Here is a 27,350-nt window from a genome sequence, read left to right on the forward strand (position 1 = left end):
AAAAAAAATCTTGGTACTGAATTTTAAAATGAAAGGAAACCTATCAATTTTCAGGTCACTTTATTTCTAAAGAAATAATAAGATACATAAAGACCAACACATTGTTCAGACAAATTAACAATTCCTTCATTTCAGTTGATGTTGATTGGAAAAAGATATGCAACATAAAATGTAAACCAGTTGGCAAACTCTTGCTCAAATACTTCAGCAAATTTGTCTCTTCTCTTTGTCCAAACTGTGGATCTTCAAATGACGGTTTAAATTCCCCTTTTGAGTAAAGCGTTTAGTGCAGAAGGGACATGCGAAAGGGCGCTCCCCAGTGTGAACCCTTTCATGCGCTTTAAGGTCATATGGACTGTAAAACTTCTTGGAGCACCATGAACATTCACGCCGAGGAGCAGGAAAAAAGCTGAAAATAAAATAATGTTTTACTAGATACTGTTCATGATATGTAGAAATAAGTCATATAGCTACAATGCAGGTTCTTCAGTAAGTGTTTTTTACCATAACCTTTAACCTGTATCCTCAACTAACACTTTCTTAACGTGTCACCATGTTTGGTGTCTAGGAATATGCATTAACCTGAAGAAGGAGGCAGTCTTGACGTCTGAAACGTTGTTTTGATCGACAAATCTTACTCACACACGTAAGTAATTGATCTTAGATCTTTTTAAAGTTCTTCATTAGAAATAAGTCTAAAAACATAAGTATAATTATAGTGTATCCAGGAAATCCCTATATTCCTATATTATCTTAGCAGGTGATGTTTTAAAGTAATGAAACTAAATTAAATTACTTATTGCCTCTTTAGTTTTCTACAGGTAAATGTTACTACCTCATATTCTGTTAGTCATTCCATCTCCAAGTCACAAATGACCCAATAGTACAAATTATGAGCCAACCACTGACCTAATCTTTAGTAATCCACATCAATACCTCCATGGTGGAGTGATTAGAACAGAGTACTACGATGCCAGGGGTCCCACCCTGGGCATGGGTGTACTTTGTGAGTGTTCTTTCAACAATTTCATCATTCATCCTCATTGTTGCAATTAGGTACAAAGTGGCAGAAAAGTCATGCTAAATATCAAATCAAATCACAAACAATTAACACAATCTTCACAGAAAAATCGAGGAGGGGGTGCCAAGACTTTAAATCTGGCCCTGCTTCATGTGAGAAAGTCGCACATGATGTCATTGTCCAAGCGTGATTTCCTTTGCAATGCCTCAATGGTAGAGTCACATGCACTCTTCACCTCAAGTGTTGCTTTTACATATTGAAAAGGTTGACATAAATTTGTATTCTCTCGAGGAGAGGTTGAGGGTGAATATGTGGGTTCACAACTATCCTTACTCTGGACCAGGGCTGGCACTAGTCAATTTGCCACCCTGCGCAGTGGCAGCAGATGCCGATCTCTTTTGAACCACCACAGATCAGAAACACAGGCAGAAAATAAATAAAAGTAGCAAGGTGTGAAACTTTTAGTCACTGTAGCTCAGGGAGAACCAGAATTTTTTCCACCTGTTCAAGCAGCTCCGGTGATCACCCAGCATTGTATAAAGTGGGTACCTGGAGGAACCTCTGGGGGGTTAAGGCAGCCAGGGGCATGGTGTTGACCACATCACCCCCACCTTCGACCGTGATCAAGAAATTATGGGGCCTCAACTCCACACTCCCTATATGCCATCATGGAGTGGTGCAAAAAATGGCAGAATATTACATTAAGTTAAAGGCTATTTATAGAAATATCTGATTGGAAAAGTTATCAACAATTTCACTGATAAACTGACATTGGTCCATACCAAAATAGTGATGATTTAACGTTTATAATACAAAATGAAACTAGATGAATGTATGTGAAATCAGTAAATTCTTCACATCACTTTAACTTGCTTGCAAGTAGTACAAAATGTTTCAAAGTAATCACTAAGTCGATACGTATTATGTATTATCACCTCTCACCACCCCCACACACGGATATATTAACAATATAGAACATCTGTGTGATTCCAATGAATCCAAAATTCTAATTCAATTAAGAAATGGTATATACTATTTAAATTATTCAATTTAAGGCATGGAGTTTACATTTGCCATTTCACTTAATAAGACTCAAAATACATCTACAAACACAAGTCACAAATGTTACAGAATATACCAATCTACGAAAAATTCTTAATTGTATACGAATTTCAAAGCAAAATTTACAAAACCAACTTCAAGATATCTCGCAATAATCTTCTGTCTGTAAATAGATTTTTCAGCAGAGAACACAAACAAAGTAAATGGATTGAGAGAATTCTGTTTTATTTTCCTGCAGCTTTCTTCTCTTTTCCTTCCTCAACAAAAATAAAAGCTAAACTCTGAAACCTTGCATCGGGGCATTTGTACATGTATGAATTAATTTGGATTAAAAAAAGTTGCAATTTTTCACATCTATGGAGAAAAAAAAGCAGAATTCACACATAATTCCTGGAGCCAATAATTCACGCATAATTCCAGGGATTCCTGCTGAGTAGCCACTCTGAAAACAAACACAGAAGAATCACTGTAGTGGCTTAAATGAGTAGTAACAGCAGCCATCATTACAGCAATTGTTCAAACTGACACCCCCTGCCTCGATACAGGCATGACACCGTCGCAATAAGCTCTGTCACATCTGCTCTAATATCACAGGAGTTGTTCGGATCAGATCACAGACTGCAAGGATTCTTGCCAAGAGTTCTTCTACATTACTCACAGGTGTCTCGTAGACAACAATATTGACATGACACCACACACAAAAAAAAAAAAAAAAAATCAAGTGGGGTCAGATCAGGTGAATGGGCAGGCCGAGCAACAGGTCCGCCTCTCCCTATCCACCACTGTGGGAAGGTCTCCGTCAGAATATTACGAGCACCAGCTATGAAGTGAGCTGGAACGAGAAGTGGGACATGGTGGATTCTTTCCCCTTTCCTAATGATTCCCCTCTGCGTTGTGTGTGTTTGCCTGCCCTTCAAAGGTTTTGGTTTGTAACTTTTGAGTGGGGAATTTCCGGACCAGGGTTCCCTAACTCATTTTGTTACGTTTGTTCTCTTCCACCATCCCTGCAAGTCTGTAACACAGTCACAAAAACACCCTGTATATAAGGATCATAGTCCAAACTACTTATTTCCAAGGAACATGAACAAAGAACATTGAGGCAAGCTGGAATGAACCTGCTATGGGTAGAGGCATGCATATTTCGTTTTTGGATGAAAACACGAAATGTGAAATAAAACATTTTAATGTTAATTTTTCATGTTTCTGAAAGATGTGAGGTGCAATTTCCCACACTGTTTTGTCACGATATAATGCGAAATGAACTGTAAAATGTGAAATAGACTCAAACACGAAATTTGGAGTTTAATCACTGACTTGACACTTTCTGAAGTCAGAATTATCCTGAGAGTTATGGAACTCACGGAAAATTGATTAATTCTGCTGCAAATATTTGAGAAGCAAAAATGGACACCTTTATACAGGAATAAACTTAATATTCTGGTAACAACATAAATGTACTATTATTAAGAAAAAAAAATATAAACACTTACGTGAGTGAGTATCGTTGTTAAAACAATCTATAAAACGACGTTTCGCAGAGCTACGCTTAGATTCTTCAGGTTTCTATTTAATCAGCACATAAAATACTTCGTCACGTAAACAAATCCAGGATTGTGTAAGAAGGTTTTCAATTAAAAGACGTAAAATTACATGACTTTTAAAAATGCCTTAAAGGCTTGACAATACTTCTAGAGGAGCTGTGTTCCCATCCTACCTACACGGCTGACTAACTGCTGTTACGTATGTGTGTTACATTCCATCCAATGAGAACTCTATTGTTTCCGATGCAGCGTGAGTCACTTCCGGCATGACATGGAATTTGACAGACTCATCATCCTTTTTACTCCATCGTTTAAACATTTTGATCCATTTTTCATCCAAGTTTTCCCCCTGTTTATACAAATCATGCTGCCTCATGAATGTTTCTATCGGGTTGTTTAAAAACTCTCTTTACCACTTCTCTTTTTCTAATTTAATGTTTCTTTTCTATAACATGCTCAGATAGCCCCATTTTCCATACTAGTTCCTTTACGTCCTTGTCATGCTCATCCCAGCATATTCCCATGTTCCTACCAGTTTGTCCTATGTATTCTTTATTACATGAATATATTATCCTATATACACCCTTGTCATCCCTGTCCTCATTACATCTCTTTCCATCCTTTTTGTATTCTGTAAAATACTTCTCAATATTTCGGATGTTCTCATTCCCCCGTTTAATCTGAAGTCTTTCAGGATCTATCGAACTTTTCCGACATCCCTTTTACACACGGTATCCCCACATATTTGTATTATTTATCCCCTTTTTCTTTGATTTCACTTTCTTAATTTCTATCTCAGTCTTTATTCAAAACTTTGTGGCCCCCTTCTTTATTTTTCTCATTTCCTCAGTTTTATAACAATTTTTCAATCCCACCTTCATTATCCAATTTTCTTCTTTCTCCCTTTCTTCCCTACAGTTACAATGTCTACCAGCTCGTATGTAAAAATTCATAAAGAGATTATTCTTAATTTTGTTTGCATGTTCAGAATATTTGTGTATATATCTATCCCCTGCCAATACTTTGTGATAAACCCCTGTTATAACTCCATCTTTAACTCGTTCGATCCTCAAATCCAAGAAGTTAATTACACCATCTTTCTCCGTCTCACTTGTGAATTTTATTCTACTATCCTGTTCTCCCAGAATTTCAAAAGTACGATCCAAATTTTTTTTTTTCCCGATTATCAAAATGTCATCAATGTACCTACGAAAGTATTTAATATTATTATTAACTTAATCTAATGCATCCTTCTCAATAAAATGTAAGAAAATACTGGAAACTATTCCTGACACAGGGTTACCAATAGCTAATCCTTCTTTCTGTCAGTATATTTTCCCATTAAAACTGAAATAACTGTACCCCGAAACAAGTTGAAACCATCTTACAAACTCGCAGGCCGTAACAACATCAATCTCCTTATCCATAACCCAACGTTGAAGACAGTCCGCAGCTTTATCTCGAGGAACACTGGGATATAAGTTAATGACATCAAAGCTACGAATTTCATCCTCCTCATTTATATTTATTCCATCTAATACTTTCTTCAGCTCCCAAGAGTTCTCAACACTGTATTCAGTCTTCCCCCCTATCTCCCTTAATCTCGATACTAAAGTTTTTGCCAATTTATACCCCGGGTGTGTGTACATGGGTGTAATTGGTCTTATCGTGATCCCTTCCTTATGCATTTTTGGAATGCCAAAAGCGATAGGAATTTCACCCTTTTTACATTCTTCGGTAAGTTTCTTCTTATCAGATCTTGAGAGGGTCAGACTTGTTTCAATTCCATTCCTAACTTCGTTTCTTATTTTACTAATGGGGTTTCATTCAATTACTTCAAACTCACTATTGGTAAAACATTCTTCCAACTTCTCCCTGTATGTTTTTTTCTCCATTAATACCAATTTATTTTCCTTATCGGATCTTATAAGGAATAAATTGTTTTTGTCAACCCACTCCCTCACCCTTTTAAGTTTTTCTCCTAATTTTCGGTGTCGTATTTCCCTACTACTTTCCCTTTCCACCCTATCTCTTTTCTTTCTAAACTCGTTCCTAATCCTTTCCTCAATAAGATCGTGTATTTTATGTCTCAATTCGTTTTTCTCGTCTCTGCTGGACAAAGTACTTATTGCACGTTCGGTAGCTATAACAAATTCCTCTCTCAGAATACAAAAAGGATGGAAAGAGATGTAATGAGGACAGGGATGACAAGGGCGTATATAGGATAATATGTTCATGTAATAAAGAATACGTAGGACAAACTGGTAGGAACATGGGAATATGCTGGGATGAGCATGACAAGGACGTAAAGGAACTAGTATCGAAAACGGGGCTATCTGAGCATGTTATAGAAAAGAAACATAAAATTAGAAAAAGAGAAGTGGTAAAGAGAGTTTTTAAACAACCCGATAGAAACGTTCATGAGGCAGCATGCATTTGTATAAACAGGGGGAAAAAATTAAATAGGGATGACGGCAACTTGGATGAAAAATGGATCAAAATGTTTAAACGATGGGGTAAAAATGATGACGAGTCTGTGAAATTCCATGTCCCGCCGGAAGTGACTCACGCTGCATCGGAAACAATAGAGTTCTCATTGGAAGGAATGTAACACACGTATGTAACAGCAGTTAGTCAGCCGTGTAGGTAGGATGGGAACACAGCTCCTCTAGAAGTATTGTCAAGCCTTTAAGGCATTTTTAAAAGTCATGTAATTTTACGTATTTTAATGCAAAACCTTCTTACACAATCCTGGATTTGTTTACGTGACGAAGTATTTTATGTGCTGATTAAATAGAAACCTGAAGAAGCGGAGCGTAGCTCTGCGAAACGTTATTTTAAGGATTGTTTTAACAACGATACTCACTCACGTAAGTGTTTATTATATATTTTTCTTTATTATAATAAAGTGAGTAAATGTACTATCTTAAAATGTAAAATGTACTATTAGAAGGGATAAGTTTATTTTGTGTAGCAAGTGCAGTTTTTAAATCAAATTTGGGATTATATTCACATTTTTAAAACAAAAATGTCATTTTATATACTGCTTTTTCACCGCTATAACAGCAAAATTCTATTTTATTTACCGCTTTTGACCCGAAATGGACTTCATTTTAGTAACGAAATGTTGCTTTTTATTTACCAAAAATATGTGCCTCTGGCTATGTGAAGGCCCATGATCAATGTACAGTCACAGATACTTCTGAGTTGTAGCTATTTCACAGAAAGTATATGGGACTGTTACAACACAGAAGTGTCTGTGACTGTACCATGAAAACACTAATTTTCAAGTACCTCATCATGATATGTACAATCAACAATTCTCATACTGACTGAAGTTTTGTCAAGTGAATGAAAGTTATACAAAGGGTACCATTCATTGCAAAATAAAAAGTTAATCTTCTTTTAGTTCTTATTTTGCATTAAGAGAGACTGGGTTTTGTACGTAAAGAAGCTTCAACGCAATTGTTCAATAATTTTTTCTTTGCTGTTGTATTTAGACTTCAGTGCGAAATATCTAAAAAATAAATAAATGAATAAATAAAATAAAATATAAAGGCAGACCTATCAAGCTGGAGGTCTCATCCTTTAAATATCCTCCCTAAAATATTATTACAGTTAGCGCTGCTTGACAGCCAACAATTTCAGGATATATAAAGATTCTTGTTTAATAATGTGCAAGAATCATATTTCGCAATTATTTTATATTTGTTTTTTTTTCTTACTTAGTGTTACTTTTCTGCCACTTCTGGCTAATTTCAATCACCAGGATGATGATGATTAGATAAAATTGATGAAGGGACACTCGCAAAGAACACCTATGCTCAAATGAGGACTCGAGCCCAGGAACTTCAGTGGCAAATCAAAAGCCAAGCAACTAACAAGCTTGGCCACAGAGCTGATATATTTTGAAATTAAATTTTTGAACACTGATTATTCACACAAATAGCTTTGAACACCACATGGAGCATGATCATCTTACCTGTCAGAGAGCAGAAACACAAGAGAAAACACTGTACATACAAAGGTTTTGACATTTTACCAGCTTACAAACAGATGTATGCAGTACGTGTGAGGAGATACACTGATCATCTGGATATTACGACATAATGGAGATTCACAGTGTTGTCAGACTTCCCTCCACTCTTATTTTGTTTGCGTATTTATGGTATATGGTGGATACCTGCTATCTGACAGGTAAGACAAACATAGACTCCAAACATATAATATTCAGGAGTAAAATAAAAGGAATACTTAGCGAGGGAAAATATTTATTATCAGAAATTATTTTCATGAAACACCAACGTTAATTAATTTAAATTATTCTGTGAATTAAATTTTGCAAAATGTTCACTTTATACTCTCCAATCATTTGCATATTACTTGAACAGCATATACAGATTGCACACAATATTACACATTTTGCATGGACTTATGGTTAAAGTGTAAAATCAGAATTCCACCCATCTACATATCTACATTTAACATAGTAACCTGTACAAATATTCAATGCATTACTAATTTTTCCATTACCAATTTTTCAAGCTATCAACGTTTCTATCTATAAAATATATATCTCTATGTGAGAAAAAATACACCCACCCCCAACAACAACAACAACAAATCTGAGCTAATAATGCCAGGTTTAAATGATACTCATACCAATGATGATACTCTAATTCCCAGGATCTCAATAACAATGCTTTAACATTGTAATATTTAGAAGTTATTCAGAATATTCATTGCAATTGTACCACATCATTACTTTTGTTTTAAAATATTCTAAGAATTATATTAGAATGTTAAAATATGTATCATTCCATTAAAAAAAAACAATTTTTCACACAAACCTAATACAAAGGGATGAAAATTTCAAGTTTGGTATAATTTCAAGGATAATTAGATACCTAAACTACCTGGAAAAGTATCAGCTGGTACCTCTGATTAAAGTACAATCAACATTTTCAAATATTGTACCAATAAGTTGGCATCAGTATCAGCTAAATCTAAAACACCTACACCCCCCCCCCCCCCACCACCACCAACACACACAAACTGACATGTATATCACAGCACCTCTATAATGCTTTCAAATAATGATAAAAAAACCCAATTAAACATTCCTTACTCATACAGGAAATGTACCTTCAATTGTAGTACATTGCTTTTCCAGTCTACTTTAGTCTTAGCATGAAAAAACTATCCAACAAATTTAGGCAACAATAAAAGAAAGATCAGTCACTTTCACAAAATAGTATTACTTGACAATTTTGAGTGCATCATTTTAATTTTGTCAGATCACGCAACTGAAAGGGTTCTACAGAGCACCATGTTTCATTAAATGTCTATTTAAATGTACCTTTTGAGTAAACCGTTTGGAACATAAGTGACATGCAAAAGGTTTCTCTCCAGTATGTTTTCGTACATGCACTTTAAGATCGTATGAACTGTAGAAGAGCTTAGAGCACCACGAACACATATTCTTCATCCTTCCTGGTAACAGTTTGTCAAGAAGTGCATTTGTTAGGGTCTTGTCCTGAGGTGCAAATTCTGAGGAGGCATCAGAGCTGGAAAAAGAAGTACATAATTTGTATTTAAACATTTAAATGCACAAGTATTTCTAAAAAAATATATTATAAACTAAATAACAGAATAAATAATAATGATTTAATTAAATAAATAAAAATTTAAGTGAAGTGAAAAATCAAGTTAAACCACGACTGGTTTCGGTAGCTCACTTGGTAGAGCAATGGCAGAGCTTAAGTCCTGGTCGAGCCTGAATTTTCTATGAACTTTCACATAGTACACCACCTGCGTGTGCCAAATTATAAGGCAAAATAACAGAAATTTGGTATTAAAGAACTTTTAATAGAAACAGTGGCTTGGTATATTTTGGAGAAATGTTACCAGTTCCCACACAGTGGCAATGTACATATTGGAGATAAAACTTGGCTTGTAATCATATTTGGAAAAATTGTTGTTCACACCTGAGGTTAGAATAGGAAATTGTAGGTGTACCTTCAATGCTTCTATAGTAAATTATATACATTGGTTGCTATATCACACTCTCTCTTCTTCCAACAATAATTTATTGTATTCTAGGGTGGAAAACTAGTACAAATTACTATTGTGATACTTGTGCACAGAATGTGTATATCATAAATACCTAATAGATTGGCAGAGAACCCTTTTTCCATCATGAACTTTAAACATAAAAATTCAGGTCTACAAATCTTACAGGATATTAGTTAAGTTGCTAAATTGTAGTATACTACATTTGAAATTAAATTATTTTATCTTTTTCAAACTTTTAAAATGCTACCCATGCCGTGGTAACATTTAAAATGCAACTAGATCTTGCTCAAGTTCCTCTTCACTTATGTGATTTCTTCTTAGCGTATGCCTCTCCCTCCAGAGGGTAAGAAGGAAGAAGAGTTAATGAAGTACCTAAAATTTAAATTTAGGTTTCTGAATTCTTGTTTTCATCATAAAACATGTAAACTCATGTACTAGTCACTCCAAAATTGATCTGTGATTTTGCTGCAATACATTATTTCCCCATCACAGTAAGTATAACAAGAACACATTTAACGAGTCTCTTGAGGTGAAAGACAGTGGCGTGCTTGGGGAATCATAAACTCCACTTCCCTGGTCTAGTTTTCCTAAATAATGAGAACAATGAATGCAAGGAAATGAAACAAAATATTGAGGGCTAAAAAACGAAGATATAACTCCTCCTTTACAGAAGCCTAGCGTACTCTACCAGTAGTAGGTTAATAGGAGATGGGGGGAGCTCTCATAATTATATAATTTCGAATTTTGTACTAAACACAGACCCATGGTTGAGGTTCACCACCATGAAAAACAGCTTGAAGACTACAGATTACGTACACTACATATGATCATAATATGATGATTTTGATCAATCCCTGGAGAGTGTTTGGGGAAGGATAACTTTTCCTTGATTTATCTTTCCTTTCATCGGATACATGTAAAGATGGTAAATTATAGGACTGACTACTAAAAAGAGAAGTCATATATCCTAAAAATATATTTGAAGATACAATAGAACACAACAGTGGCCCAGTTTGTATTGCATTTGAGTGCCATGCAGGAGATCCAGCATCGATTCCTGGGAGGGTGATTTCAGGCGAGAACTGTTCAGCATTTAGAAATGGATATCTGGGGGCTGATCACATCACTTCCACAAATGGCTGAGACAGTGAATATGTGATGGCTTACCTTGACATTGTCCCATATGCTATTTACAATAACGAGATATACAACAAAATTAACTCATGTTTAGACTTTATTCATTATACAGTTCGTGAACATAGAGATATTATCTTTAAAAACATTACAGTTGCTATGAAACAATTCTTATCTTAGCATGATATGTATACACTTTTATCAATAATTATAACCCTGACATTGACTTTAAAAAATTCACAAGAAAACATATGAAGGGCCAGGGGGAAAAACGATGAATGTCGATTTTTCGCCCATTTTGAGATCGCAACGCCATCTGATAGTTCAGAAGCTGTACTATAAGAATGAGAACGGCCTTAGTTGGGAAACGATGAGAAGTGCCTGAAAAATGCATTATTATTTTGGCATATATTAACGTACTTATGAAAAGAAATACTTTGTTTTTCATTTCCTGGCAAATCGTCTCGAATGAACATCCATCGTTTTTCCCCCTGGCCCTTCATATCTGTGTGGAATAATAAGATCTTATTTGGTATTACAAAAGCAATTACCAAGCAATTTCACTTCTCAGATATAATCTTAGCAAGCAATATTTCCTCAAAGTTTGTTTTTAAAACCACTCTATATGTAGGTAGGCTAACTGCATTTACAATTGAAAATGTGATACAAACAACTATGGGCCAACACTGGGTATCAAACCTGGGACTCCTTGATTACAAGGTAACAGTATTATTATGTCTGCATGTATGTACACTGCAATTATCAGAAATTGTTCTTTACAAATATTGAAGGATTACATGAGAATATTAAAATGATTGTTATTTAATAACAAAACCAATTTCTTTTCACATAATACTGGTGCAAAATAAATGAAAACTTTGAATTTTGCATAATTTCCAGGATCTTTAGATTTTGTAAAAAAAAAATATGTTTGGCATTTTTGTTGACTCCGTGAAAAAGCTCAACTCTGAAAAGGATCAGCTGGTATTGGTGAATAAATTCAAACCATTATTTTCCAATACTGAAAATGAAGTCAATACCATCATAGGATGTCTATAAAAGTTGTTTGCACATTCACAACTTAAACATACTCTTCATTCATACAAATATACACTGTTACTTATGTAATGCACTGACCTAAAAAAGGCTTGGCTCATTTTGAAATTATGCAAACTCTTACACCTGGTAAAGACAAGGTATATTATTAAATTCCTCTTTTTTTAAAAAAAAAAGAAGAAAAAAAAAGAGGTGTATCACTTGAACCAGAGTAGGTTCCTACATGTCAATTAACATTCATGTTATTAAATAGTGAAGTTCTAAACAACTTTTATAGACATCCTGTATATTACAGAAGTGGGGATTAATTGATACTCTATTGGTTAGGTCAATACAGTCATATCAACTTATTGGTAAACTTATAAATTTTATCGCTTTAATATTTCTATATATCTATCCTAAAATTGAGTACGCACGTCTTCCATTAGATTAAACTTTTTATTCTCACAAAAATATTCAAAATAACAGAACAGGAAACTTTGAGAAATAATTGCCTTTATCAGCCAATCACTAATTTCTGTCACATGAGTACTTGCGCGTTGTATTTTTTACAACACTCACTATTTTCAGTCATACAATTGTAATTCTTCAATAAAGTAGTTTTTTTTTATTTTCTTAATATTTATTAATGCTTTTAGACTAACTCTATCAATCATGAATACTAGTAATCATTGAATAAAATAAAATGCTGGAACAAAATATACTCTAAAAACTCACACAAGTTTTAGGTAAGATATTTCTAATCTCTACTGAACATTATCTATACACACATTCACTGCTTCATTCTTCTGTTGCAACTAAACGAGTGACTAATAATAGCAGTAACTACGAAGAAGGACCAACGAACAAATACATTGGTGGAATCCATTTTGGGAACCAAGCTTTTCATTTTACTTTTAAAAATTATACATTGTTGTACTTTTTACAACAGAGCGAGTGCTGGAAGGTTAATCTGTAAAAAACTGGAAACTTTTCTCATACAAATTGTTCTCTCACAATGGTGGGTTAATACTGAAATTTTTAAGCTCCACCTACGAGTAAACCTGAGACTGCCTGCACCAAAGGTGACAGTGCTAACTATTAGGCTATGCTAACAAAATAGGCAGGGAAATCTAGAACTGCAGTAAGTTAGTGTTGCTTGGTGAAGGATTAGAAAATAAACCTAAAACATTAGTAAAGAGGTCAAAGAAATAACACATACGTAAGTATGTATGAGATATAACTTTGCAAAATTACAGATCTTTATCACTTACAAAGATTTTTGTGTAAAAATACATACCAGAAACTTTGTTTGAATACATCACCTTAGTGAAAACTACATGAAAATTAAAAGACAACTGTCTGTAAATATAGTAAAGTTCACTTCAAAGCACACATACATAGTGGTGGGATCTGAACCACTATGTTTCTCCACTGGATATTAAACCTGGAACCCCTTTATTACAAGGTCACAACATTACCACCATGCCACTTTTCCTTGGTAATGATTCAAGATGACTTTTTCTCACATTCTGCATGAAGGGTATTGTGTTGATTCAACTCATCTTCAGACGACAAACTTCTTCTGCAAACAATGCAATAAAATTTGTCTGGTGCATGAAGCCACAAGTGTCGCCTCCAATTGCTTTTTGTGGTGAAACGTGTGTCACACACAGGGCAGGCATATGGCTTCTCCTTCGTGTGAACACGTATGTGGGTTTTAAGTGCTGATGGACTGTAGCATTCCTTTGAGCACCATGAACACAGGTACCTGCCTCCATGTAGATTTGCAGATAAGAGATTTCTTTCACTTTCTTCTTGTCCAATGTGAATGGAGCTGAAAAGCAGAATAGCATGTTTTACATCTTCACATATCTGATGAAGTACAGAACTGTGCATCCTCAGATATGTGGTATAAACAACACTAGATTACAGGTAGAAATCTGCTGCTGTTTGTCATAATTTTGAACTCATGCAATGTAAGTGAAATTCACAAAGTAGAACAATACTATGAATATTATAAGCATTATGTGCTGGAACAACCATAATCTTCAAAAAAAACTTTGCTTGGTAAATTTGTTTAAAGTACATTTCTTTCTTATACAGGCTAATAAGAACCAAACCTACACTTTAAAATGCAATGCGCATCCACTGGAAATCAAACTCAGAACCCAAAAAATTACAAGGTGCCAGTGCTAGCCACTACACTATCAAGGAGGCTCAACAAAGTTTTGCCTTAAAACAAGCAGTGAAAATATTATAAATAACAGAATATAAAAGATTACCAATATTCGGTTTAATTCACATTAAAGTGGCCTACAAACATCATATCACTCTGTAAATATTTCATTCGTCATTAATTTAACACTTTTTATATAGAATTTGACCCCAAATAACAGATGTCATAATACGAGGTGTGGCTAGAAAAAAACCGGACTGTTGCTACAAAATCTTTTATTGGTTATTTTGTACAATACGAAATTTATCCCCTTCAAAGTACTCCCCTGCACTATCGATACACCGCTCCATACGAATCTTCCATTGCTGGAAGCAGTGCTGGAAATCATTTTCTGAAACCATGTTCATGACCTCCGTCGCATTTGTTTTCACAGATTCTACGGTCGTCAATCTGGTTCCTTTCAGTGCTGATTAGACCTTTGGGAATAAAAAAAAGTCGCATGGGGCAAGATCTGGCGAATAGGATGGATGTTATAACACTGGGATTCCACACTTGGCCAAAAAAGCCTTGACTGACAATGCCATGTGGACAGCAGCATTGTCCTGATGAAGCATCCATGACTTGCTTTTCCACAAATCAGGTCGTCATCTTCTAATTCGCTCACGAAGGCTCGTCAGCACAGTAATGAAATAATGCTGGTTTACAGTTTGACCTTCGGGTACCAAATTCGAATCAATTCACCGACATTTGCAATGTTGGATTCCGTTTTTGACGTGCAAGGCCGTCTAGGACGCGAGTCGCCGGCGATCACTTCTCGTCCACCTTTAAACCTTTGAAACCACTGAAACACTTGTGTACGTGATAAACACTCATCTCCGTACACTTCCTTCAACAAACCATAAGTCTCAGTGGCGGATTTTCCGAGTTTCATAAGAAACTTCACATTGATACGCTGTTCCACTTTCACACTTAACTTTTGTTCTGACGGAGCACAGATGTACGGTTTACTTCGTCCACAAGCTACAGCGGAACTGAGCGCCGTGCACCCTGGGCAATCACACAGTCAATAGGCAGGATATCACATTATACACTCATGCACTGCTTGACCTTGACGCGCTTGCCGTTTCTCGACAGCAACATCAATCCGGTTTCTTTCTAGCTACACCTCGTATATCATATATATTGAAGTGTGACTCGATTTATAACTTGGGGATCTTAGACTCACAAGGGATGTAGCAAATTATGCAATGCGAGAGGTTTCCATTTTACAATGTTGAATTGCCTATTCTGTCAAGGAAAGAAAGAAGAGGAATGACAGAGCTGATTTTCTCTCCACACTTACCTAGATCCGACCGTGTTGTTAATCCATGAAAAGTCCTTGGTTCGAGGTGCAACTTACTGAGGTGTCTTGCACCTTAAGTTATACGCACCTCGAACTTTCACGATCCCGAGTTTACTGTATTTGACGATTTCTTATTACCAACTGAGTGAGTTTTACCTTGCAGGATGTTTTATACTTCCTTGACATTCTTTGTCCTCACCTCTCAACAAGAGGTCAAAGCCTCTATCCTTCACAGAAAATCCCAGAGGATGCGAGGCCAGAATTACATACACAGTGGTATGCAGCTAAAACAATGAAGCTATTCTCTGTGGAATGCGACATTGTCAATGAATGGTCAGATCGTTGGTTAGAAGTGGAGAGATGAAAATGTATAACTTTTACAGATTTGGCTCTGCATCCTTCTTCAATATATATATATATATATTAGTAGATCTGATATTCACCATAAGGCAAATGTAGGAAAGACACTACGAGTATGGTCAGAACAAAGATTTGGAAGCTCTAAGAGAGAAAGGAGTCGAGGAAGAGATAGTGTGTAGAGTGCACAGCACATACAAGGCCAACTTGGGCTGTGTGGAGACACCATTAAGAAGAAGAAAGTGGTTCAGTATAAGTAATGGACTAAAACAGGGAAGTGCTCTTTCCCCACTACTTTCCATAATTACAATGGATGCAATTAACGAAGAGGTGAGGAAGAAGATAGGAGGGGAAGAAATGAAGGCCCTGTTGTTTGCTGATGACTTAGTAATATGGGGGAACAGGGAAGAAGAAGTACAGAGACAGCTTGATAGTTGGAATGAGGAAATCAGAAGAGCAGGAATGAAATTCAGTGCAGAAAAAAAAACAGGTACTAAAAACAACAAGAAACAGAGCCAGAAATGAACCAAGAAGAAAGATGGATACGGAAGAGTTGAGGGTAGTGGAGAGCTTCAAATATCTAGGAAGCATAATTGAGAGAAGTGGAAGAATAGATGAGGAGGTAACCAGAAGAGGACAAATGGCTGGTGGACTATATCAAAGCTTTCGAAGATTAACATGGAACAGGGATGTACCTATAAAATACAAGAAGGTAATATATAACACATACTATGTGCGAATAATTACGTACACAGCAGAGACTTGGACAATGACAGAGAGAGACAAAAGAAAGATGCAGGCAGTGGAGATGAAATTTTTAAGGAGTATATTGGGGAAGACTAGAAGGGATAGAATAAGGAATGAGGAGATCCGACAGACAGTGTGTGTGGTGAAGCTTCAGGACAGCATAGATTAGGCACAGATAACATGGTTCGGACACATGAAGAAAGACTACCAGTAAGAGCTTACAATGCACAAGGAGTGGGAATAAGGCCAAGGGGGAGACCAACATGTTGGTGGAAAGAGCAGATAGCGGAGAGTGTTAGGAGAAGAGGACAAGATTGGAATACCATGGCAAGAGAGGAGTGGTGGAAGACCAGGAAAAAATGGAGAGGCTTGACTTCTATGCCCACCCAGGCAGAGGCAGGAAAAGGCAAAGGATGATGATGATATATATATATTAGGGTCAAGCTGATACCACTTTGAACAGATACCAATACCGATGCTGATAGTCTCACGAATTCCCACAGATACCGATAATGATTTTTAAAAATTGTAATAATTAAAATTTTTTTTTTTTTTTTTTTTTTAATATACTGATTTCTGTTATTTAGTCTCTCTTTTCTGCCACTTTTGGCTAATTGTGACGATGTGGATCAATGATGAAGGGACACTTACAAAGATCACTCATGCTCAGGCCAGGGTTTGAACCTGAGAACCCTGGCATTGTAACGTGCTGTGCTAAACACTCCGCAATAAAACTTGTTCAGAATATCGATTAATATTAGCGTTTAACTATTACATTCTAATTATATGAATTAATTTACGAGTTTTCTTGCTTTAAATATTTGAGCATTACATCAGAATATTAAATTACATGTTATGTTATCACAGAATTAATTTTTTTGCACAAAACTGGAGTAAATCAAAAGAACCTTTGCATAATTTGCTTGATAATTAGACTCCTCGGAAGTGTCTCATGGTATTTTTGAAGAGTCCGTGAATGACCAGAATGCCGGAAGAGTATTGGCAGGTATCAGTAAATAAATTTCAACTGATACATTCCAATACCAATGGCAGATACCGATACATCAGCTCAGCCCTAATATACATATATTGATACATAACAGAACTTATTTTCTTTTACTTCACAAATTATTTTTAGTTTCGTTGACATGGACTACCTTTAGGCATTAGAAAACTCATACTATCTTTTCAGAATGACGGAAAGAAAGATTAAAATCATGTCACTGTAGTAATAGTGGACTTATATGTAGCAAAATGGTTCTGGTGAGAGTGGTCCGAGATTCAGTTCCTGGTGGGAGTCTACAATTTTTTTTATGTTGACTCAGTATCTTGAGAACAGTTGGGAGGTATTTAAAAAAGAAGAAGTACCAGACACTGATATCAATATTGTTAGAAAACAGTAGAGATGGGCCTCTATGCACTGATCATGCATCGGTTGATTTTGATTTGTAACACCATTAAGCCTTGTTTCCATGATTATGAAAAACTAAATATGCTGACCAAGGCAGTAATTTATTTTATTAAAAACATAAACTAACGTAACGTTTCAACCTTCTAGCAAGGTCTTCTTCAGACTCTGTATCAAGTACAAAAGTCAGAGTACTTGATACAGAGTCTGAAGAAGACCTTGCTAGAAGGTTGAAACGTTACGTTAGTTTATGTTTTTAATGAAATAAATTACTGCCTTGGTCAGCATAATTAGTTTTTCATGATTTTGATTTGGTATATTTTAAGTCCACTTTATGCACAGTAAGGTTAATCGGGATTGGACCTACAGTTTAAAGTGGGATCCGAACCACCTGGTATCGAACCTGGGATCCCTTGATTACAAGGTGACGATGCTACCACTGCGCTATCGGGGAGGCCCGTTCATGCATCGGCATCAGCCAATTAGAAAGCTTCTTCGCAAGCCTTGACCCTCAGAGAGCCATGGAGCTTTAGTTTAGTTTAGTAATAAGTTTTAATTTTTATCTTTCCTGTTCTTGAAGAAGAGCACAGAGATAGTTACATGTCAAGACCTGTAAGCATAAATTTCAATCACTCATGATTAATGATTCAAGTATATATAGTTCTTTTTTTCATGCGGAAGAGTGACTGAGGGAGGGAGGGAATAAGGAACATTGGAACAGGAGTTATGACAAAAGGGACTTAATTATAATTTGAATAAACTTTATTTGAACATTTTCACAGAGGATAAGATTGGTAACAAACAAAGAAATGCAAAGAAAACGAAACTTCAAAATACATGTCACATACATTTTCCTTGTTACAGATTAATCCTACAGTTAAAAGAAAGGATGCCTATCATACTAATACAGTCAGTAAACAAAATAAATTAAATTCAATTAAGAGAGAGTCACAAATGAACATTCATGTCCAGGGCAGAACTTAGCATGCTAACCCAAGACAGCATCGACTAGAAACATGCACAATTCAATCTTATAGTTCAGTCAATGAACACAATGCCATGTGAAAAATTTATGGATTCATGGTCTTTCCTCAGATCTCATTACGGTTTTTGAGGTAAGTGACGCATAAGCATATGGCGCCTCATGTTGTTGCTCTGGCTGAAACCTTTGCCACACACCCTGCACAAGTAAGGCTTCTCCCCTGTGTGTACACGGACGTGCTTCTTGAAGTTAGAGGAGGAAGTGCATGCCTTGTTGCATAAGGAACAAACAAATTTGCCTCCGGAACGTACAAAGTTCAGCAATGCATCATTCATCACAACAGGAATCGTAGCATCAACACTGAAAATAGAAGAATGACATTCATGTAGAGGTAGGTATATAGGGTGTGTGTGGGAGGGAGGGAGGGGGTGCATATATAGACACAGAAATACACACATTTGAAATTACTACATACACTAATTAATACACTGGCATAAAGTACTATTGCTTGATGGGTTCTCAAGTGTTGTGTGTGCTTTGCACTCACACACTGCATCGTACACCCCCCCCCCCACACACACACACCCACTTGTAGGGGATATCATTTGTGCTTGCTGTGTTTGTCTGCTACTCTGGCACTTAGTTTGCAGGCTACATTTATGATGCAAAGCTGGAGGAGTATGGTAAGGCAGCTGGGGACAGCAAAGTGCTTCTTTCTTTAAGCTGTGCCCAGTCATGATACCATGTTGAATTCATCTTTCTTTGAATTGTGTATCGAGAAATGGATATCTTGAAAGATAATAGCTACTTTTTTCTATGCAAACATTTCACATTGGCGTAGAAATAAATTAATTCATAAAAAAAAAAAATATTCAGTCATTAGTTCAGCACTCTGCATATGACCACTAACTACATGTCAACAACATTCATTACATAAACAAAACCACCCTCAATTAAACATTTACTATGTCACTGCAACATTTTTTAAAAAAATATGCGTTAGGAGTCTAAAGTATTGTTTTTGAAATTATAAAGTAGATTCAATTTAAATCAAAACTTATATTCTAGATAAAACTTGAACAAACAGACCGTAAATTCTCTAATTTTTGTTCATAAACACTGTAAAGGGGGAAATTTCACTTAGATCCACTTTTATTCACAAACAGACTTATAGATATTTAACACTATCCACTTGGCTATTTGTGAAGCCTAATGTAATGTGTGGCAAACTAAACAAGGTAAACTTGATATACTGTATGATGCAATGAAAAAAAATAATTAATAAAGCTGATTTATTTGTTTGAAGACAGACAACGGTTACAATTCAAGGAATGTTAACTTTTTTACACATGAATGAAAGCTAATACACTTTGAGGAAGACATAGTAGTTACAACAGAGAAAATACTGATTTATCTGACATAGATATAGATATTTAGGTTTGCCATTGCTTTCAAAATGGTTACTAGACCTTTGATGCATATATATCACATGAATTTTTTTACCATGCCTACTGAATAGAAAAAAGAAGAATGTTCATAATCACTATGATTTCATTGCTTTCATTAATAATTAATAATCCATCATTTTCAGTTTCTGAAATTGCATTTGGCTTTGTTATGAGATTTTCCTGCTAACTACATTTTAAAAGTAGTCGCCACCACTCTCACTTGGAACAAAAAACTTCCTTGCAACATCAACCAGCCATGCAAGTCCAAGTATCAGACTTTTAAAATCCTCTTGATACCTTCATAGCCTTACGAGGTGGTACTTTCAATCACAGCATGGAGTATCATATGATTCATGAGACCAACTTCAGTTGCAAAGCTTCTACCACAGACGCTGCAATAAAATGGTTTGTCTGCAGAGTGAGTTCTCAGGTGGCGTGTCATGTGATGTTTTTCCCTAAATTTTTTGTTGCACACTTGGCACACATAAGGTTTCTCCCCTGTGTGGATCCGGATATGCCTCTCAAGGTTACATGTCTTTTCAAAGTGTTTGTAGCACCAAGAACAAACATTCTTGTTTTCGCTTTGATGGCCATCAAGGGTATATATTTGGTTTCCATCTGGCACGTCAGCAACAAAGCTGAAAGTAAAACAAGAATGTGTTTTAAGACATAAATGTTATGACTAATAATCAACTGACATTAAAATTACCTTGAAGAACCAATGCATTGAGAAAGAAATCCATTCCAAGATGATTCTTGAACTTATTATGATGATCTAGTGAAACGTCAACCATGCATCACTTGAATAAAAGCCACCTAGCATCCTTTGGCTCTCACAATGCTATATAATCAAAGTGTCTATTTTATTGTACCTAATATGTGAAACAATCTAAAAGGGGTTATTACATAAAATATACTTTGCACAGTAATGATTTATTGATAGTAAATAGTCTGTGCATATACAGATATTTATTTTTTATGAAGTAACATTACCCTAGCATTTCTATAAATAGATAATTATGGGATGAATTAAGTGGTTCATATCGTATCACCTAATATAGATTTATCAGTTTATTGATAACAGTGTCAACAAGCTCATGTATTCCTATAAATAGCATGTGCAGTACAATAAAGAATTATGCCAGTTTGGTATCTTTTTATTATTATATAGGTAAAATTCATGTACACCCTGGTATTGTAATGTAAATGGCTAAATATGCAGTTTCTTTCTTTAAAGGCAAAATATTTTGTCAGCTGTTTTGCAATTTCGTATCAGATTGGTAGAATTTTGCATATCTTGACATGGCCAACAGGTAGAATGTAATGATTTGGTTTAATCCCAGTCATAAACCTTTTTTTATACAAATACTACCTGCACATAAGGACTTTCTTATGAGCCTGTGGTCCGAAACACTTCTTGCACACTTGACAGACAAAGGGCCTTTCTCCATCATTGTGTTTGTGTATGCCTTTAAGAACATTCAAGCTTCTAGGAAATGGATTGTTCATGCGTGCCTAGTGTTGAGTTTCCATTCAGTACTAAGCTCTTTGAAACAACAACAAACTTAAAACAATGAATCCATCTTTACACTGTCAAGTGACTGTGAACTTTTCACAGCAATGTACCAGTGTTTCAAAATTAGTGTGAAGAGTTTTGTGACATGTACAGAATTTGAAAGGGTAACCACATGTGAAGAAAGCCAAATAGCTTCAGCACGCACACATCTTTGTGGTATGAAACATGTTTTCAATTCCATCAATATCTTCCTGTGAAGTTCTTGACCCTTGGTTAGTGACGTGACCAGCTAATAGCCAGACAGTCAATACCGACATAACTGTAAAATTGCCAAGAACTGAACTTGACCAAATGGCAAGCAAAAGTGATGTCCACTATTCATAAACACATTTATAAAGGCATTTCCTTTTCCTAAGTAAAAAAAAAAATAAAAAAAATAATTTCTGGTAATATATACAGGGTGATTCAAAAGGTTGTCCACAAACTGAAGAAGTTCAGAGAGAGGTCAAAATGTAACAATTTCACAACAGGACGAATAGGGCAATACAGGCCTGAGGAGATTAGGAACACAATGATGGCAGAAAACATGGTAAAGCCATGGTTGCCAATAAATTATACCTCCACATACATTCACCAAAATATCTGTTGATTTTTGTGTTCAAATGTAGTATGGAGATTGTGATCCACCCAAACATAGCTGCTCCAAAAATTGGAATCATTTTCATAATCAACCACAGGTTTCCACATGGGCAGTTATTATCAGCGCTCACATGGTTGGACCTTACTTCCTGCCATCATGTGTTTCCTGACCCTTGCATGCTTTATTGCTTCAGGATCACTTCCTAGCCCATGGGTTACCACTGTAAAATTGTTATATTTCAACCTGTCTATGTCTTCTTCACTTTTTGCACAACATTTTGAATCAATTGACATAAACATCTTTCACAGTCTTCACGAAATATTTATTTTGTGCCTGTTCCTTATCAGTTGTTTATACAGGTAAACATTTATATCCTGAACATAATGGTATTAGTAGAGAAGTATGGAATAGGGGCATGTATATTTCGTTTTTGATTGAAAGTGGAAATATGAGATTCCAGAATGTAATGTTAATCTTTGGATTTTACCAATACACTTACAGTTCTTGTTGTATCTAACACATTATGATATTACAACTAGAAAATGTGTTATGGCACAACATGACAGGGTCAAGATTCACATCACTGATGTTTTTTAGCTTTCTAGATTGAAAACTCTGTTATGAGGCTCAGTGAATAAATAACGAGGCAGAGGATATTTCTTGGTACTTACGTAACGAACCTCAGATGTATTGTCCGCCACTGTTTAGGCATTTATCACATTATGACACCAGTCGCAAAATGGCATGCTCGTAGAACTACTTTGGTTGCTGATGGAACCAATTGTGCATGTACTCCTTGACGTCATTGTCCGATTGAAACTGTTGTCCCTCCAGTGCTTTTTTGAGCTCACCAAAGATGTGGAAGTCACACGGGGACAGATCTGGACTATAGGAAGGGAAAGGGGGGGTTCAGGACTTCCCACTTGAATTTTTCAGACATTCCTTTGTTGCTTTGCCTGTGTGTGGTTTAGCGTTGTCGTGCAATAGAACGACATCACGAGAAAGGTGACTGGGACATTTCAATTTGATTGCCTTCCTGAGCTTCATTAACGATTCACAATACCGCTGGGCTTCCATGCTCCAGGAAGTTGACGAGGAGCGGTCCCTTGCGATCGAATAATAACGAAACCATGACTTTGCCGGCACTAGAGTGCAGGGTCTTGAACTTTTTTGGTGAAGGGGAATCTGCGTGCTTCGACTGACGACTTTGCCGTTTCAACTCGGGTTCAAAGTGGTGGCACCAACTTTTGTCACCGGTAACAATTGCTGAGAGGAAATCGTTCCCACCATCGTTGTAACGCTGCAGCGATTGAAGAGACATGTCCATGCGACAGGCCTCTTGTTCCAGAGGCCTGTCACATGTTCAAAGTGTCCTTGATGATTGTGTGGACCGTACCATGACTAAGCCCCGCTGATGCCGAAATGTTGTCCACTGTTACACGACGGTTGTCTTGATGAGCTCATCCACCTGCGCAACATGCTGGTCTGTGACATGCTTCAGTGCTCCAATCCGTGTGTCGTCCCTGAGCAACATGCATCCTTCGCGAAAGTGTTTGTTCCACTCCTGCACTCTTGCCTGGGACATACAGTGCCCCCCATATATCCTTTCTATTCGTCAATGGATTCTCATACCCCCTACACCTTCCGCTGTCAAGAAGATGCACAACACCCCGCTGCTCCTCTTTGGATGCCTCCATTACACGTCGCCGCTGCTCAGTTAGCAGCCTTTGCGCATACCTTGCCAGACATATAGCGGGAAAACATGTGCAAATCAGTTTCGTCACACTTGGACCTCCATTTCGGGCCCGTCGACCTATTTCTAACTACCATAGTTTTGGTGTAATATCCTCTGCCTCGTTATTTATTGACTGAGCCTAATACTTATCCCTTTCTATTGTCTTGTGATGCCAGGTCAACAACAAAATGAATGGAAAAATATATATATATATACACACGTGAACTCCATTTCTGTTTACATATTTTGTCTGGAAAGAAATATATTTATCTCAACCTGTGTGACAATTGAGAGCATTTCATAATTAACTTTTTAATGCTGAGTGAATAAAATTCCACAACTATATTATCAATAAATCAAACAGACAAATCCTTAGTTTATGAAGTTTATTGCATTTATTCAGTGCTCACAAATCAAGATACATGACAAACAACTTTTGTACTACGTAAATTTAAAATTGAAAATGACATGTCTTTCTTCTAGTTGTATATTATTGTTTCATGGTCCCAGAAAAATATCGTAAGTTTAAATCTTATGTCTATCTAACATAATGCTATAGAACTCTCTTATATAGTTCTTCTTTGTTAAATACTCAAGATTCACATATACATATTTATAGTTCTGAATTACATGTTAGAGGCAAAGTGTTTTCGGAACATCTCTGAGGAGGGAGTTGCAACACATGACTGTTGACGCATGTTTACAATCCTCGAGCAGCATTGCAAGTAAACAAAGAAATGGTGGGTGACAGTGACACAATGCAGAAATCTACAAAAAGAAAAGCTCTCTAGCAAAACAATTCAATAAACTTACCTTGTGTATTGTACTGGTAAATGCTGCAAATACCATCAACTAAACAAACAAATGTTTTATTCAAAGTTTTCGATGCCGTCAAGTTCGGAATCTGAATCGGACATTTCACAACTAGAATCTTCTGCACTTGAGAATGAATCGTCCGCACTGCTGCTACTGCTACTGTCACCAACACTGAAAGCAAGATGCTCTATTTCCGGTTCCAGCAAACCTTTTAACCGAATGTATTGTTCCTCAGTTTTCCTAACGTTAATGCAACATGATACTCATTTCTCCTCTCCAATCACGGAAAACGCTTCCTTACACAGTTCCCACACATCATTTAATGTGAGAGTCACATTACGATTTGCAACCCATTGTTTAGAAGTGCCACAAATTTTCTCTAATGCATTCAGATTGGGATGATATGCAGGCAAGCGAAGGACAGTGTGGCTTGTGTAGCTTTGAGTAGCTTTATGAGGATGTAAAGTTCAGGTTTGAACATATCATATGTAAATGGTACGTTATTTGTTAATAGCCTTTCTTGCATTTCCTTTTTCCTGGTATTAGATGAAAGACATCTTTCTTTGTGAATATTGTAGTAGTATGCGTTGTCAATTATGAAGACTGAATTTGGTGGTAAATTTGGAATGACCATTTCCTAATTGCTGGAATTAATCTGTCTGGCAGTCTCCAGTTTTCTGATTTGATTCAAATATCAGAAGGGCATTAGGGATGAACCCTTTGTTGCTTCCTGCATGCAAAATAATGAGACGTTGTCCTTTCGATATAGGAGATTTCAGGCCCTCAAGACTATTGTCGTTAGTGGTTGTGTGGGAACTATGAATGTATGTTTCGTCGGAATATACAATAGGATGGCCTTCCCGACGATATCTTATGATGGCCCGTAAATAAGCAATCCTTGCATTCCGAATGACATTTCATTCAATAAGCACACATCCATTACTTTCCACTTTCTTCAACCTAACCCCAGGTTTTTTGAAGAACTTCAATAAACTGGTTGCCTGCCCTTTATATCTGATGATTTTCCTTAATTTTGCAAGCACAGATTTTACTTTCGGAATTGCCTGTCTGCAGTAATAGTTTATTAATAGTTCTCCAAATAAAGCATATATCAAAATAATCTATATCTGTACACGACCGTGGACAATTTTTATTTCTACAGGGCATACTGTATGATGCTAATGTTCCAACATGAACAACCAAACTTTCCTTATTAATGGATTTTACTCACAGACACACCTGTTGCAGCACAAACATGGTCAAAAACGTTTTTGAGAAGTAATTTCAAATCGTTTTTGTCAGCCTCTTCTTGCATAAATTGTAAGACATTTGCAACAACTTCACGCATTTGTTCCCTAAGCGTTCTACGGTAAACTTTGTAATGAACAGAAGGCACAATATCACACTTCTACCCACTCAGCAGCAAACACAAGCCAAGCACCAGATTCTCGCACCTCGCTATCACTTTCACAAATGGTTTCTGAACATGTCCTTCTGTGCAACCTGTTACACCGTCACAAGAAGGAAAACCATTTTAGGCTCACTGACTTGCGAAGTAACAGAACTCAGAGCTGTTCCGAAAACGCGTTGCCTCCACCAATACTAAATAAGCTGTGAACAAATGAAAGTATATCACTGATAAGCTGTGAACGAATGAAAGTATATCACTGATAAATGTGAATTCAGCTATTTTCTTCAATCAGAAACACAATTTTTGCTATAGAGCGGATTGTTTCTAAACACAGGTACCAAAATAATCTTACTTTATTTTGAAAATAAATCAAGCTCACCATTGTGAGCTTTTACAAAATAAACATAATACCCGTACTCTTTTAGAAACTGTTTAAAATGACCAATATATTTGGCACAAAATTCTCTATTTAACTGTATTGTGCTACTTTGTGCTGACTTGCTTATAATTTTATATTACAGGAGAAAAGACAAAGCTATCCCTCTGCACATTACAACATGCCATGAAGGCATATAGGAAAATGTGAAGATAAAATCTCTTCCATTTGTGGAGGTGATGTGATCAACACCACACTCTGGCTACCTTGGTGAACCCCAGAGCCACTCCATGCAGGGACACTGCTGGAAAAATTTCCACCTAAAATATCCAACCGAGGAATCGAACCTGGGTCTCTTATGTAGCAGTCCGACACCCTACTGACGGACCACTGCAGTTCCTATTATATTTCAGCTTTGATTGATAAATTTTCTTAATTAGTGCTTGACAAAATGTTGGTTAATTTATTTCATACAGTTTATGTGAACTATTAAGTTAGCTGTGATGTGGTATGAGCCTCACTTTC

The 27,350-nt window shown here is 36.3% G+C and overlaps 1 protein-coding gene across 13 annotated transcripts in view; it reads right to left on the minus strand.

The window, feature by feature from the left end:
• The window catches only part of LOC145992030 (uncharacterized), a 360,413-nt gene that overhangs the window by 145,792 nt on the left and 187,271 nt on the right, over positions 1-27,350 (minus strand). The window contains exons 4-5 of one of the 13 annotated variants that reach the window (XM_083128117.1): positions 8,984-9,191; positions 371-409 (exon numbers count right to left, since the gene is read on the minus strand). The exons of 9 other annotated variants lie outside the window; for them this stretch is intronic. In XM_083128117.1, coding sequence (XP_082984243.1) covers positions 386-409; positions 8,984-9,191 — 232 coding nt within the window. In that variant the 3' untranslated portion in view covers positions 371-385. Of the gene's footprint in view, positions 1-370; positions 410-8,703; positions 9,192-18,694; positions 19,244-20,514; positions 20,970-27,350 lie in introns of those variants that run through there. 3 more of the 13 variants (XM_083128114.1, XM_083128116.1, XM_083128101.1) reach the window with 3 other exon arrangements.

The sequence above is a fragment of the Lepisma saccharinum genome, chromosome 9 (genome assembly GCF_977018435.1).
Source record: "Lepisma saccharinum chromosome 9, izLepSacc3.1, whole genome shotgun sequence".
In the NCBI taxonomy this organism is placed as follows: Eukaryota; Metazoa; Arthropoda; class Insecta; order Zygentoma; family Lepismatidae; genus Lepisma; species Lepisma saccharinum.